The sequence below is a fragment of the Sycon ciliatum genome, chromosome 1, assembly GCF_964019385.1.
Source record: "Sycon ciliatum chromosome 1, ocSycCili1.1, whole genome shotgun sequence".
In the NCBI taxonomy this organism is placed as follows: Eukaryota; Metazoa; Porifera; class Calcarea; order Leucosolenida; family Sycettidae; genus Sycon; species Sycon ciliatum.
Genome location: NC_088643.1, coordinates 93038614 through 93054051, shown reverse-complemented (window position 1 = coordinate 93054051; position 15438 = coordinate 93038614). Strand labels below are relative to the sequence as shown.

The 15438-nt window shown below is 46.2% G+C and overlaps 2 protein-coding genes across 2 annotated transcripts; both read left to right on the top strand.

Annotated features, from left to right (window-relative positions):
• The first annotated feature begins 1370 nt into the window (after positions 1–1370).
• On the top strand, positions 1371–6660 carry LOC135806551 (nuclear envelope phosphatase-regulatory subunit 1-like). The gene is made up of 6 exons (XM_065320749.1): positions 1371–1548; positions 1639–1710; positions 2889–2962; positions 4409–4518; positions 5313–5367; positions 5646–6660. Exons 1-6 carry the CDS (start codon positions 1503–1505, stop codon positions 5700–5702), a joined length of 414 nt encoding a protein of 137 aa, XP_065176821.1. The 5' UTR covers positions 1371–1502; the 3' UTR covers positions 5703–6660.
• A 1547-nt stretch (positions 6661–8207) lies between these two features.
• LOC135806550 (MOB kinase activator 1B) lies at positions 8208–15045 on the top strand. Its single transcript, XM_065320748.1, has 5 exons — positions 8208–8441; positions 8571–8737; positions 10543–10636; positions 12756–12889; positions 13847–15045. The coding sequence occupies exons 1-5, from the start codon at positions 8419–8421 to the stop codon at positions 14086–14088; spliced, it is 660 nt and encodes a 219-aa protein (XP_065176820.1). The 5' UTR covers positions 8208–8418; the 3' UTR covers positions 14089–15045.
• The last annotated feature ends 393 nt before the right edge of the window (positions 15046–15438 follow it).

Below are 15438 nucleotides of genomic sequence, written 5' to 3'. Positions count from 1 at the left end.
TGCCCTGGCGAGTTTTGAAGTGTGCATGGTCTCATTTTGTCACTCTGTATGTCCTCTATCCATATATGAACTTCTTGAAAGCACAACACAAACATGAGAGACACAGCGTGGGGTTGCTTTGCATGCATTTTTTCACCCAGAAAAAGTGTGTACAAAATTTTACAAGTCAGTAAAATAGGGTCTAACATCAACAAATATGACCTAAATGTGTCAATAAGCTTGCAATGGTAAATCAAGATACATCTGAAGCGAGTCACATGCAGAGAAAGCAGATTGGTTTTGCAGGTTGCTCAACATATTGGTTTCTCACGGTACGTCGTCAACTCCCGTTCAAACGGTAGGTAATCTTTGACCGCCTACCGGCATTGTAGAGCATGAGCACGCAGACCTTATCTTGCTGCTCCATTCTTTCAACTTGCTATTCATCGTCATGTGTGAAACAACCACACTAATCAAACATACCAGCCAGCCATGATGCGTTCCAGCCGTCCCACGACAGTGTGCCCCCGTGCATCTGAACGACAGTGCACTTAACCAGCACCTACTGACAGTGTCGGAGCTTCCATACTCTCCAAGACAAGTGCAGTGACTCCTTCACCTGATTCATATACTTCTGTGTTGGAAGAAGACTGCAGACCACCCCCAATGGGTGCTCCGCCGTCAACACCCAACATACATTCATGCCACATCATTTCTGCATTTGCTATTTGCCGTCATGAATCTCTACCAGCACGTCTAAGGTAGCAAGCTGAGTTTCATACGTAGATCTACTGACCAGCTAATTATTTTACCTGTACGCCATAAGCATCAGCAGCTTCGAACTTGGATTTGAATCACCTCAAGTTCATGACGGGTGAGTGAAATACACCTACTGTCAAAATTGCAGTTTCTGACCATCACCTTTTTGGCTAATCTCTTCTTCAGCCCTGCTACTCTTGACAGTGTGGCAGACTCAATACCGGCCTCGGGGACCAGCCTAGGGTTTCCACCTGCCGTAGAATATGCTCTCTGGCTCTTGGACGTCCTTCAAGTATCCATTGAGGGATATTTTACCTCATTGACCACAAATTCACGAATTTCGATCCATGATTGATAACTCACAAGGCCGTGGAAGAAAACAATTCCGCAAAACGCTGCTGATGCTTACAAACTACAATACAATGGCAACTCATTTGTCTGTCGAACTAACAAAAACAATTCATGGGAAGAATGCAATCGCCCTCAACAATGCTATTTTACTCGATTTGTAAAATAATATGCCATGTAAAATTTTTACAAATCACCTCGTAGTGTACTAACTACTACTAACTGTAGTGTATGAAAAAACGAATCGGACTTTTTTTACAAAGAAAATTCGAAAGCGCGATATCGATCTCGATGCAGTTCACGAGATAATGAAGTCTTGATTGAGATGAAGTCTTGATATGTAGCTGATCGTGTTTGAAGAAGTGACGCTGCAATGAAGTAATCTGAGACGAGAGAAATACCTGGAACGTGTGGATATGTCCAGCAATAATTGCTCTCCAGGCTCCGCACAGCAGTCCGAGGGTAAATTCTGGAGAAAGTTAGGATTGTACACCTATTTCATGAGAAAACTAAGTTTCGTTTTCATTCATGTTTTATTTCAACTTCATTCAGATTTGAAGTATTTCGAGGAGAGGCTTAAAAGTAACCTTTCTTTCATCTCTCCCCACGCCAGGAGATGGAAAGGTAATGATGTGACTTACAGCCATGTCAAGGCAGCAAATTCTTCTTGTTTAGAAGAACATGATACTCTGTTTCACGTTTGCGGAATCTAATGTTAGCCATATCCCGGTTACACCATGCAATGCTGTAGTTTAAAATTCGTCTTAAATTATACAAAAGTGAGAGAAGCATCATATCCCATATGCTGAGTATACCCTGCCACACAAGTGACATTGATTTTATCCACGATTAAACAGACTGAATATCTTGATCCAGGCACTCGGAAGCGGAGGTCACGCCGGTGGTCAACAAGCTCCCTGCGTATCGTTCAGCTTCTTTGGCGTGGCAGAGCTTCACTGCTACATCCGAGTCTAGGTTGTGCAGTGTGAGCGGCTTGTGTCACAGGTCATCAACAAACATGCCTGTGGCGACTTGGTCGCGCATGGTGTTAATCATGAACTTGACGAGGGCTTGATTGTCTGCGTGCATGTATCACCCCGCGCAATATTATTATTATTATTATACGCGTTGAAGTGTAGCAGCAGTATGCTGCGTCCATACTCGCATGCGTAGAATAATTTCGGGGCGTCAAATAATTCCAGTGCTGCTTCCAGCTCTTATAAATTCGATCTGATCAAGCAGCCTGTTTCTCTGCTTCTGAATGTACTGCTGGGGATTGGGATAACACTGGAACAACAGCACAATCCAGAAAGGTGATAATGTCTTCCCAGATAAAGTGCCGAAGGTTTTTTAATCCAAGGTCATGCGTAATGCTGATATTCGTGTATCGTGGCCATTGCTGGTGAAATGTTGGCATTGGGAATAGCTGTGCAAGGCTTTCTGCCAAGCAGTGAGGCGTGCCATCATGGTGAGGGGAAGCAGGATGGATGACAGCAAACTGACACCAACTGCAGATTGATACGTGTTCGCTGCCCGTGTGCGGTCTTGTCCAAATTAGTTTACGAATAACCCGAGAGCGTTCACCCTGACCAAGATGATATAGGACGGGGAGTGTACAATCAGCAATAGCCTTTTTTTAGGAATGCATGTGCGGACACGGCCGTGCTTGATGTGATATCTCTAGTGTATATTTGGGCCGCGCGCATGGGAGGTACCGTATCAATGGGGGGGGGGCTTTTCCTCAAGACTTGGGCTCTAATACTGATACTGTTTGTTTCCATGTTTGTTCTATGCCGGTGCAGCTGTGTTCTCCTTAGTGTTGATCCTATTGATAATGTCACTTATCCACTGGTGGAACCACTTCGATTATGACCAGGTACTGTATAGCATACCGCTTAGAATGGCACACGGTGTCCATATACTGCGTAGGGTAGAAGCACCCATTGTCACAAGGACATATTCGGATGATATTCCACATGGCTGTGCTTTGTCTAAAAATGGTACCACGACTCGAGTACAAACTACTTATGTTCAGTAATTGTGTGTTGCTCCAGACCTTCGTGTAAGAAAAATCCAGGAGAGTGAACAATCACTCTCGCTATCCTCTCAAGGAGAGTGGTGGGAGAGCAGTCCCCACCCCCCCACCCCCCACCCCCCACCCAAAAAAAAAGTCGCTCGCCTTATCTATCCAAGGCGAGCACAATACGGGTTTTTTCAACATCTTGCCATACCCCAATCGGATTCAATAGCTGCCAAATTCGTTCTGGAAAATCGCCGTACGCATTACAAATGAAAGCTGTTCGGACCACAACTTTAGTTTCCCTTCATCAGGGACAATGACACACGCAATGGGAAATTGAGACAATTCACTAAGATCCATGGTATTTTTGTAGTATTCATCGTAGAGCGCTCCTTTCTTCTGTAGCTGACCGCTAAAGACCTGTGCCTGGCGTCACACAGGTCTATGCATGCCCGGACTGTCACGCAACAGAGGGGAATCCTCTATGTCAAAATACTATGATTGCCGCCCAATTGCGGAAGTGAAAATTTGCAACGGTACGTAAAATACCTTGCGAGTGCCGTAACTCCACTATTGGACCTCGGATCAACTTCCGATTTGTTGGAGCCGACAGCTGAGAACTTTCTAATGCGAATAGACCTTTCGATTACTCGATTCCGTTCAGGGAAAGCCGAGTTACGAAATATTTGAGTGTTTTCAGAACTTCATAGTGATGCGGATGCGCTCGAAATTCTCAAGGCGCGCGACGAAAAGTGTGTCCTAAAAGAAAATAAGGAGAGCACCGACTTGAATTCTCACTTGACTGACTCACGACTGCCAGAGCACACGAGAAATCCATCGAACCTTCTACTCGGCAAACCTGCAAGAAAGTACCACTCCCTGCTCAATACACAGTGTTTCGGGGAATTCACCCCGTTCGAGGTTGGATGGACTTCCCGTGTGCTCTGGATGGCAGTCGTGAGTCAGTCAAGTGAGAATTCAAGTCGGCGGGTAAAGCGCGAGCTCCCACGTAGGGAGCAATACACAATTCCCCAAGTCCCGCCGAAGTCACACCAACCTCTTCTTTAAAGTGTGTAACTTCATAGTTGTCAACCTCCGTCAAGACTTGGTTTTGAGAAGCACGCCATTTTGTGATGTAATGCACTTGGCTCTACAGTCGACACACAACTGCAGTGTGCGTGGTCGACCTCGCAGCTCGAAAGCATTATATATTATGTAGAGCTGGTGGCATCATGAAAAATGATGCAATTCTGAAAACGAGTATTGGATGTTTGTTTGTTTGATGTATATTTTAACCTGCAGCACTCGGTTATAGCAAGCTTATGTACAGAGCCCAGCCTGCTACTATGCCTTGTTTTGCTAGTGATTCTTCTGCTGCTTGGTGCACATCACCGGTGCAGAGCGCCAGCTATGTATCCTCATTGCACATTCCTTATCACGTATAGTGCTGTGTGCTTTATGCAGCTACTTACACACAACACCGGTGGTAAAGTCGAGCTTCCTGGCATCTGGCACCCTCAGGCTCAGGGCACTTTATGCACAAGTAGACATATAGATGTAGTACGCTTGGGGAGTGTGTTGTCATACTTTTCAACAGAACCAACAGATGTGACACTACTATTTATGCTGAGTGCGTACCTTAGACAATTCCTGGTCACTATACTAAGATAGGTTGGTCATGTATGTTTTCTCTTGACAAACTTGACTTTCCTCTCACATACTCCTGACTTATCTCTGCATCACGACTGATAGAATTTACACCGCCATTGCTGTAGGCAGGTATAGTGGGATGGTCTAAGAGTAAGACCATGATTGAGAAACAGAGGGTACCAGGTTCAAGTCCTGCTTGGAAGCGGAAGGATTTTTTATCAGCCGTGCTGCGACCCACAGTTAATTGAAAACTCGTGGCCTGGCACGAGGAAAACATGGATGCAGTGAATGGGATTTTCGGTCTTTGACCACATGCTGGTGAGCTGATCTACTCGCCTCCCACCGCTTTAGGAGCTGCATCTGCGCCTTGATCCTTGAAGGGTGGTGGCGTTCCTACGGGTGCGGAAAACTTGGCCTCTATATAGAGCAACCGAGTCTGACGCGAACCGTGAATTTTTTTTTTGCTGTAGGCTGTCTTGCAGCCAGCGTGTGTAGAGATTTCCGTCATCACTGCTGTTTGTCAGTTGTTATGCTCCTTGACCACTTTGCTCTCCAGTATTGCAGATCGGGTCCGCCTGGTCTTGAAGGACTATAACATGTCAGTCGACAATGTAAGGACTTTGTAGTGTCTCCATGGCTGTTTGGTTGCTTGTACAGTATCTTGATTCCTCTCTAAAAAGACTCTTGTCTGTGTTTTTTCATGATCTGCTCATGAACAAGTGATGTTATAATATAAGATGCACAATTTAAAATTAAAATTTAAAATTTATTTTCCTGTCGACCGCGAGTTGTGCGGGCTCCAAGCATGCCTTGTTCGCTTCCTCTTCTCGTCTATGCGTTTATGTGTGTGCGTGGGTGGTCATGTACACATGCGTAATGTATTTGACAGGCTGGTCGCTTGATACTTCTGCCGAGCAAGCAACCTCCGCGGACCAATGGCAGGTGACAATACGGTGACTGACCGCTCAACACAACACCCTCTCAGGTATTTTCTTCTTTCTAGTTCTTTAGATTCTTTATCCAGTTCAATATTCTGTGCCAATGTGAGCTTGCATTCACTATGCACTTCTCTCCTTGTATATATTATGTGATATTACCCTATTTCTATTAGCCGTGGTGTATGCTACCTCGATGCGCCATTTGTTTCCATGACAACGGCTGGCTCCGTGATCTCATCTCTATTTTACCTTAGTGCGTAAAGATATGTCTATTTCGTTCAGCTGACTCATGAGTCAGGTTGAGATGGCACACTGTGCTGTTTGGAGCCGCATGTGCCTATATCTCTGGCGACTTGTACTGGTGGTACCGAGTACATGTAGTATCAAGTGTTCTCCACCGCATCGACATGCCATGTAACGCGCATGTTGGTGATGATGGACGAATGTGCGACGGTCTCCTGTGAATGTCCTGTGAATGTCCTGTGAATGGCTATGTGTGCTGACACTGTCTGTATAGTACATGTATCTATTTTACTTCATGCAGTGTTTGTACATTTTATCTTGAAAATCAGCCTTGATTTGCTATCTCACCAGCTGTGGCATATCTATACATATCCTTATTGTTCGACATTCTTCATATTGTGATCTGTCAACTGTTTGGTTTGTCTATGTGACGGCTGTCTTGTTGTGCCTGTCAAGGTGCCTTAATTCTTGCTGAGGCGCTTGCTGTGTTGGATACTAGTAGTTTTCACACAAGTAGGCACTGTTGCTGTAATGGTGCTTGATGCAGATCAAGTGCAGAGCTGCTCACGCACGCCCGAAATTCGTATTTATGCACTACGCAGCATAGCAGCTGTTAGGTTTGCTTGCGTACGTTCATCTTGTTACTAAGTCTTATGAGTTTCATGTACAGATGTATGTCATGATGGGTCATGTACCTATTGGCAGTATTGCCGCCGTCCGTGACCATGCTGACTACGCTTGTGCTGAGCCAGGCCAGGTGAGCCTGCGTGGGCCATGGGGTAAACTGCAAGCCCGGCCACGGTATCCATCCCATTGCATGCACTTTACTATTACTAGCACTGTGCATGTGTGCGTGTTTTTTTTTATGGAGCCGGATCCTATGGATATGCGATACGAATCAATGCCGGCAATGCTCCGTTCTCCATCCCTGCCCTACTGCCTGGGCGTTGATCTACGGCATGTAGATCTACGACTACGTAGCGCCTGGGTTGTTCCCTTGAGTCTGACTACCTCGTATTTGATCGACTGATCTACAGACTACAGCCACAGGGCATAGGCAGCCCTATAGCCTACACGTAGCATGGCATGGTGGCTGAGAAGAGCAAGGAGCCATAAGCGCAGGTTATCTCCTTGCTGCGTAAACGCCTTGGGTTTGCCCTGGTTCGTTGTGGTGCCATGTGCCTGCATGGCTCAAGGAGCATGTTTGCTCCTGCCGTGCCTGAGTCCCCTGCAGTGCTAGTGGTGGCCGAGGCACGCATCCGGTGAACCTGCAATGATCTTACTGAGTCTGTATAATCAATACTATCATTTTATGTGTCTTTCTTCGCAAAATGTGTTTTTTTGCCCGTACAAGTGGCTCAAAGCTGTAAAAAAAACCCATGGCATAATGTACTCCGTTATACCGTGTATGGCTCCCTGCTGATCTACGCCAGCTTAGCTACATCTACGAAGTACTATTACTATAAGGCATTAAGGGGCCGTCCGTAAATATCGAACTTTTTTCACCAAACGATTATTTTAGTTTAGACGGGGTACCCGTACCCAACCCCTCCCTCCCCCTCAGAATGTAAAAATGTTGACATTTGTATGCATACTACAACAAGAGTCGCAAGTGTCCCCATCACCACCGCTGCGTTGCATTTGCAGCCCCATTCAGTCAATGTGTTGTTAGTCTGTTGTTTTGTCATTTCCTGCTTCTTTCTTCTTTTACGAATTGGGTGCGTGGTTTCAAGTAAAAAAAAGTGTGTAACCGCTCCTACCCCTACGGCCATTATATCAATGTTTTCTGAAACGAAATTGGGCACCCCCTAGGCCCCTCCCACACTGCACCCGGTACCCCATAACGAAATTTTCGTTTTGTGAAAAAAGTTTGATATTTATGGACGATCGACCCCTAGCCCTAGCAATAACTGAATAAGTACTCGGCCATAGCCTAGGCTGGAGTAGGCAGGTAGGTCACAGTCAGGATCTAGGACTAGGTGGCAGTGCAGTGTCATCATGGTCATACAATAACACTGTACTCAAAAGTCAAATCTGTAGCATGCAGCACATAACATACATGATAGCTACTACTTGATCGATAGCAGTCACTGCCAGTCAGATCAGCTATCACTGCATGTATCAATATCAAGAGTCAGTCAGTACAGTGCACACTCTGCGAGTGTGACACAGTCACAGATCTTCGAGTTTCAACGCCATGGCCGGCTACGCTAGTAATAATGATTGGGAGCGATAATGCGATTTCTGCATAGCATGATCATGATATGAATGCTCAAAGCCTTGGATTTGAAAAAAAGCGAGGAGAACAACTGTTTGACCTAGAGCGAGCACAGGGCGAGGCGCTGTTGCTCTTGTGGATACCGATGACCGGATCGAAGTAGGATTTCTTTTACAGTTGATCGTAGTGCTGGTTTGTTTTCCTTGTGCGGTTGTGGCGTCGAGGAGGAAGCGGGGTAGCTAGGGGATCGTGTCTTCTCCGTGATGGCCGCTATATCAGGAATATTGTAAGCAGTACCTATCCTGCTCAACTCGCTTGCCGAAATGGAGATGGCCCTGCGGCTGCTTTTTATTGTTTCACACGTATCGGTTGTCCATGTTGCTGTCGACCCGTGTTCTATGTGTGTTGTATGCAGTTCTGGGAAAGCCAGTAAGACGTTCAAGCCGAAAAAGAATATCCCAGAGGGAACTCACCAGTATGATTTGATGAAGCATGCGGCGCAGACCCTGGGCAGTGGAAATCTTCGCCTGGCGGTCATGCTACCGGAGGGTGAAGACCTCAACGAATGGGTCGCTGTGAACAGTAAGTTATTGTCCTGTGTACGAACCGACCGTTATCGTTACTCTGTGTGATTTCGACTTCGTGTTTTCCTGGCTGAATGATAGCAGTGACATTGCAGTGCTCGTGCATGTTCATTGTAATTATTATTCATTGCCAGAATGGTGTCTATGTGAAGTGCATGCCGACATATCGTCAACAGCAGAAGCACAGAAGTCTCCTTGTGTCTTGCTTATAATGTGGCGGATCTGCCTGAGCTCGATTCCTGTTTTTGTGAACCATCGCTAGTGTATTTGCGCGAATCTGCATGTTTTTTTCACTCGTTTCGGTCTGTAAAATGCGTTGTTGACGAGCCGAGTACCATCGCTGCATCAGACAATGCCCAAGCGATTTGTATGACTGCGAACTACAAGTAATTATGGTTTAGCACCATGCCATGAAACGCAGTGCGTCAGGTCATTATTGTTTTGACTTCAGCGTCAAGCGTCCGCTGCAATTTTCGTTGCTGGCAAGTGGGAGGATATTTGCATCTCTGCTGTCACTGCTGGTCTTTTTCATAGTCAAGCATTTTTGTATACGTGGTTGGTTCCCAGATGTCCCAAATCACTGCATTACTGTTCGGAAATTCCTGATTTGGTGGTGATGCATGTGTTTGGCATGTTGTCGGTTTGTATATGACCTGGCGAAACTGGCCATCGCACCGTCTTGCTTGGCTTCACAAATCTAATGTTTAGAGCTCTGCTAGCACATGGTTGTTTCCTCAGGATTGCAGAGAGGTCGAACATGTACAGTGGAACTTCCCGCCTTATCAGCCCTTGCATGTTGGTAGTGTGGAATTGAGCGCAACTCAGTACATACAATACTGATTGCATGCAAGTGCACTAATATCTCTCTTATCCGGACCTCACAGTTATGGGCACCGCCGGGTCGGAGTACCGGCCCGCACGCTGTGGGTCCAATATTTGTGGAAATAGTGACTTCATATGCCAGATCTCTGGCCCCTCCACATCGAAACGTACATGATTCAGAGTTCGGGACATTCAGAGTTACGGGCAGTGCCAGTTCCTGAAACGCCCGTAAAAAAGAGTCATGAGTGTCACCATTTTTTTATAGTAAAGAAATGGGACCAAGAAACTACAAGTTACGCTATAATTTCCACTGACACCACCAGTTACTAAACAATCAGCTTATGCGATAACATTGTTGTGTACCTTGTAGTTTCTTGGTCCTTTTTTCTTTACTATAAATTTACCCTTGGCTCTCCACCCGAGACCATTTTTGCCATTTTCTGAGACTCTTTGGTCAGGCGCATGCACTGTAGATGGGAGTGCCCGGATCTGGGGAGTGCCCGGATCTGGGGAGTGCCCTGATCTGGGGAGTGCCCGGATCTAGAGAGTCCGGGTTTGGGGAGTTTTACTGTGCTCGGAAGTCTCAAACAGCCCAACATGTTAGGACGGTAGGCTGGTTCTGCCAAGCAATATTGCCTGATTGGATGCACCCACTGGATTGGTGTATGTATGTGTGTGTGTGTGGGGGGGGGGGGGGGTTGTAGGAGGTATGTCATAGGTGAGGAAACTGGTAGAATAGGCTCTAAAAGAGGTAGGGTCCGTGGCTGGTTACTGCTCCATCTTGCCTTTGACTTTGTGCCGGTGCTCCGTACACAGTGGTGATGGTGCCTTTGTGATGGGATCCGAATGGCTTGTGTCCCAAGTCCGTCCATACAGATAGATCCGGGCTGGACTCGCATCTAATGAGTGTTTTGTGTGTGTGTGTGTGTGTGTGTGTGTGTGTGTGTGTATGCGTGCGCATGCGTGTGTGGGTGTATGCAGCCGTGGACTTTTTCAATCAGATCAACATGCTGTACGGCACTATCACAGAGTTTTGCACGGCAGAAAACTGTCCAGTGATGTCGGCAGGTCCACGGTAGGTATCCAGTTAGTCTTGGTAACTGCAATATCATCCACAACTGCAGCTGAGCATTGTCTGAGAAGACATGCAGGGGTTCTTTTTGATCAGGAGACACACTTGTACACAGCCCCACAGAGAGAAGTGGAATGAAGGGGGGGGGGGATGTCGACACAAGACAGGAAACAAGGGGATGCGGGGCAACAATAGGCACTAGGGTGGATGGGGCTTGTGCGGCCGCAGGCAAGTCATTAGCCTCTTAGCAACAGTTTAGGGTCAGGTTTTAGTTCAATGATAGAACAGGGGCCATGCAGCATGTCTGTGTATGATGGTCCTACCGATAGGACCGAGGACAATGCAAGCTATCATTAACCTTGAACGTTTGAATTGGAGCTGCCTTTGGTGAAGTTTTTGTTCGAGTAGATTTGCAGGTAGATTAGAGCCGCGTCCCAACGCAACTGCACCATTCCCTCCATATTTGTTATACTTCACGCATTGAAAAACAGTAGGGTCACATATATGGCAATGCTGGCAGGATGTGAGTTTATGCAGCCAGCACAATGCAATGCTCGCCCTGAGAGCACTGTCCTGGGCAATGCTTTATAGCATAGCTACTGGTATTTGTTACTACTTTTGAAGGCCCCACCTCGCTTAGCAGATCCACCTTCTCTGGTCTGGTAACTTTGAGTATACGGAATTGGTTATGCTATTCATGCACAACGTGAGCCATATGCGCGTGATGCATCACGTGCATTGGAGGATCCACCTGTGCACATATTTTACCTTGTGATGATCAGCGTGTGATACCATTTGGACAGAAACCTAAAAACTCAGTGTATCATGTACATGTATTTGTAAGAGTAGTGAATGAATCACAAATATAGTGTAGTAGTAGTAGTAGTATTTATTTTATTTACCATTGGATGCCTCAACAGTGATATACACAACTCTTAAGAGGGCCAATAACGGGATAAGTGAAAAGGAAAAGAAAAAATTGGAATCCAGGCATCAAGCAGTAATCAAACACCAAATCGACGTCAAGCTTAGTACAAGAACAATCAAGATCATCGAGAAACTCTTAAACGCCACTGGGTCTTTAAAAAGATCCCTGAGTTGGTTTGCAAATGTAGAGGTACAGCACGGTGTAGTAGGGTAGAGCGAATATTATTATTTTTGTTAGGGTAATGCATCCATGGTATCCTTACCACACCCGGAAAATTGCCCCATTCATTGTTGTGGAGTCTAGAAACCAATAATGGGGGTGGAAGGTACAGCGACTCGTATTTTGCTAGCACTGCATCAGTCACCTTTTCAGGTACTTCTTTTCGAAGTAGACACATAGTGACATACTAGCCGTGGTGTAGCACACGGACACGTCAGAGGAAACGTAGCGGGCACTGGCTCGAAAACAGGGCCGAGAACAGAGACGCACGCATATGGGAACATGCATTAGCACCTATCCTTTTGCCAGGGTCGACGATGCCATGAGCACAGTATACATTATACTGTCCCCGGGGAAAATTGCGGAAAAAATCGCAAAAAACGCGGGGAAAAGCGCGGCACAATATGGCATAATTTGCGGTGAATTTGCGGTAAATATGCGGTGAATAATATTGATGTGCGGCAATTTTCAGTGAGTATGTAGTGAAATCAATCAGTTACAAGTCTCTGGTGTAAGCACTCGTCATATTTGAGTAAAAAGCCACCACGGTGAGACGTTGCTGACCGAACAGTGCACTGTGTGTACGTGTAGTGCAACAAAAAAGTTCAAAAAACGCGGGAAAATCGCGGAAAACGCAGTCTTTTAAAAAATCGCAAAAACGCGGAAAAAAACGCGGCCGCGGAATCGCAATTTTCCCCGGGGACAGATTATACATGATCCGGCTGCTTGTTTTTTTTTTTTTTTTTTTTTTTACTGAATACCACAGTACCATCAGATGCTGTGTATGTGTGTTTATATTTTATTTCTGTCGCGATCGTGCTGCTGCTTCTGCTTCCATCTGAAGTGGTGTGTGTAGCTGAGCCCCCTAAATATGGCAGAGACATGGTTGTATCATCTGTACTTGCTTTGCTTTGCTTTGCTATGTTTAAAGTGGTTGTGGTGGTGCACCGCTATGCGTTGTTCATATCTTTCCAGGTACGAGTATCATTGGGCAGATGGTACGGTGATCAAGAAGCCGATAAAATGCTCTGCCCCCCGGTACACGGACTATCTCATGAGCTGGGTACAGGATCAACTAGATGACGAAACTCTCTTCCCATCGAAAATCGGTCAGTTTAGCAGCTGTGTGTGCATGCGTGTGTGTAGGTGTTGAGAGGGGGGGGGGGGGCATGGCGCTTCTCTATATTCACGGTTACCAATCTTACCATGCCTGCCTGCTTGAGTTGATCCTCATGGCTGGCAGACTATCCAACTATACTGCTCTTGAAGCGTTCATATATTGTGTATGTTACTGAGATAGTTGTCTTTGCATTCGTTAATGTACTGTTGTGCTGCTCTGGTGCTGGGCAGTATACAATGAGGTATGAATGGATGTACTTACACACATGTAGCAGTGGTACACTGAATGCACGTGTGGCAGGCAAACAGAACGTAGTGGCATAGTGCTATACCATGGGAAGCTGGTGTTCAAAGTGATGGTCGTTTGTTGCCAGCCTTGCCAGGTGTAGGAGCGAATCAATAGTCATTCAATGACCTTTCTGCCAGTCAGCGTGAGCTCCAGCATGTGGGGAGCAAACCCTTGCTGCCAGTCAGGCCTGTTTAATTAAGCATCATGTAGTTGCTCGTGCAACTGCTGCTACTGCTGTTGCTGGTGGTAGTGTGTGTGTGGGGGGGGGGGGGCAGGGGAGTATGAGCTGTACAGTTATGTGCACTTCCAGTAGCGTAGCTAGCCATCACGGCTATTGTGTTAAGCACGCATCAGCTGTACCTGAAAGAATAATTACTCTGGACTGGTATGTGCTGGTATGTGTTGGTGTGCTGTGTAAGGCTGTAAGCAGGCTCACTGTCACCCACCAGCCCTGTGCATGATGTGTTATCACGTTGTGGGTTTGCAAGAAGTAGAGGATGATTAATTTGTTGTAACTCTGAGTGTTGTGCATGAAACTCGGAGTTACGAGTTTTTCATCCTCCACTTCTTGTAATTACCTCTTTCGGCATTCAGCACTCTTTTGGACAGGCTAGCAAATCGTTCTGTTTTGCTTTCTGGGTTTTCTATTGTGTACTAGGCGTTCCGTTTCCCAAGAGTTTCCTGAACAGTTGCAAGACGATCCTAAAACGACTCTTCCGCGTCTACGCACATATCTATCATCAGCATTTCCGAGAAGTCGTCTCCCTCGGAGAAGAAGCACATCTGAACACGTCCTTCAAGCACTTCATCTTCTTTGTACAGGAGTTTACCCTCATCGATAAGAGAGAGCTGCAGCCGTTGGCGGAGTTGATCGAGAAGCTCACGTCGAAAGACCGATAACCAGTGTATATATTTCAAGAGTAAGGAGTATGTCCGAGTATAGCCAACGCAAAGTTATGATGAACGACTATCAGTGAACAGAACAGGCAGTAGAGCCGGGGGTACCTTGGGTGACAGATTTCAAGTCCCAATGCTGCAGTTGGCAATGGATAGGTTAGCACCACACGTATCTACATTCTTGAACGCACACTGTGCTATTCCTACGCAGCGGCTCAGTGTGCGGCGAGATCAATGTGATGTTGACTACATGTACGTGTGGAGTAACAGAAATCAGTAGATGTGTGCTGCTGTTTGTTGCCGTGTAAATCTATCAATTTCTCCCCCCGTGTACATGAATTCATTCACCACCTACTCTTTTCTTTATGCTATTGTGTAAGGCGCTGCCGATCGTCTTGCCATGCACACACAGGCACCGCGCGCACGCACCCACACACACACACACCACACGCACACGTATGCACAGACACATGCAGAGACACGCACACGCATCATGCACACACCCGTGCAAGTGCTGGTGAAATTGGACAGTGTCATGATGAGTTCCTCCTATTATTTTTTTTCTTACCGACCTCAGTCCGTTCTGTAAAGTTGATATGATTTGCAGCAATCACTTTCGTTGTTTGTAACTTACCCATCAGTGTAATCTGGTTTGAGTTTGCCAAGGGAGGCCCTATTCAGTTTTGCCACCTTTCATATTTTCCCAAGGTGGTACTGTATTTGATTGCTGGTCACATGCTTAGGGACACCGCATATCTTGCTGTATAGTTTTGCTGTCCTATCTAAACAACCATACTGGCATTCTGCCTCATCGCTGATTGATTGACCATCAAAGTCATGGGATGCTTCTTTGCAAGTTGTGATGCCCGGTTTAATTTGTGTGCTTTGCTGTTTTCTATTGTCTATTTTTCCATTCAGATGTTGTGTGTGTGTCCATGTAGCGAGGCTACATCTACATCAGAGTGTTTGTGTCCATGTAGCGAGGCTACATCTACATCAGAGTGTGTGTGTCCATGTAGCGAGGCTACATCTACATCAGAGTGTTTGTGCTAACTACTTATAGGAACAGTGACTGCCTGTAACTTGATTGTCATTTGTATCATAATGAGTGGCCCCCGACAATATGGCTGATCCAGGCCCAGCCAGGCCCAGGGTCACAGCCAGTCTACGATACGGTATTTTAGTTCTCTGCTAACAACAGTTACTACCACCACACTGTAGTATATAGTGATGGGTGCACTACACCGGATAGCTAGTCAGTAGCTATTGACTATTGTGGAAAAATTGTAGGCACAGCCCAGTAGCAACCAGTAACCATGGTAACACTGCCTACCAACTAGAACTGGGCCATCG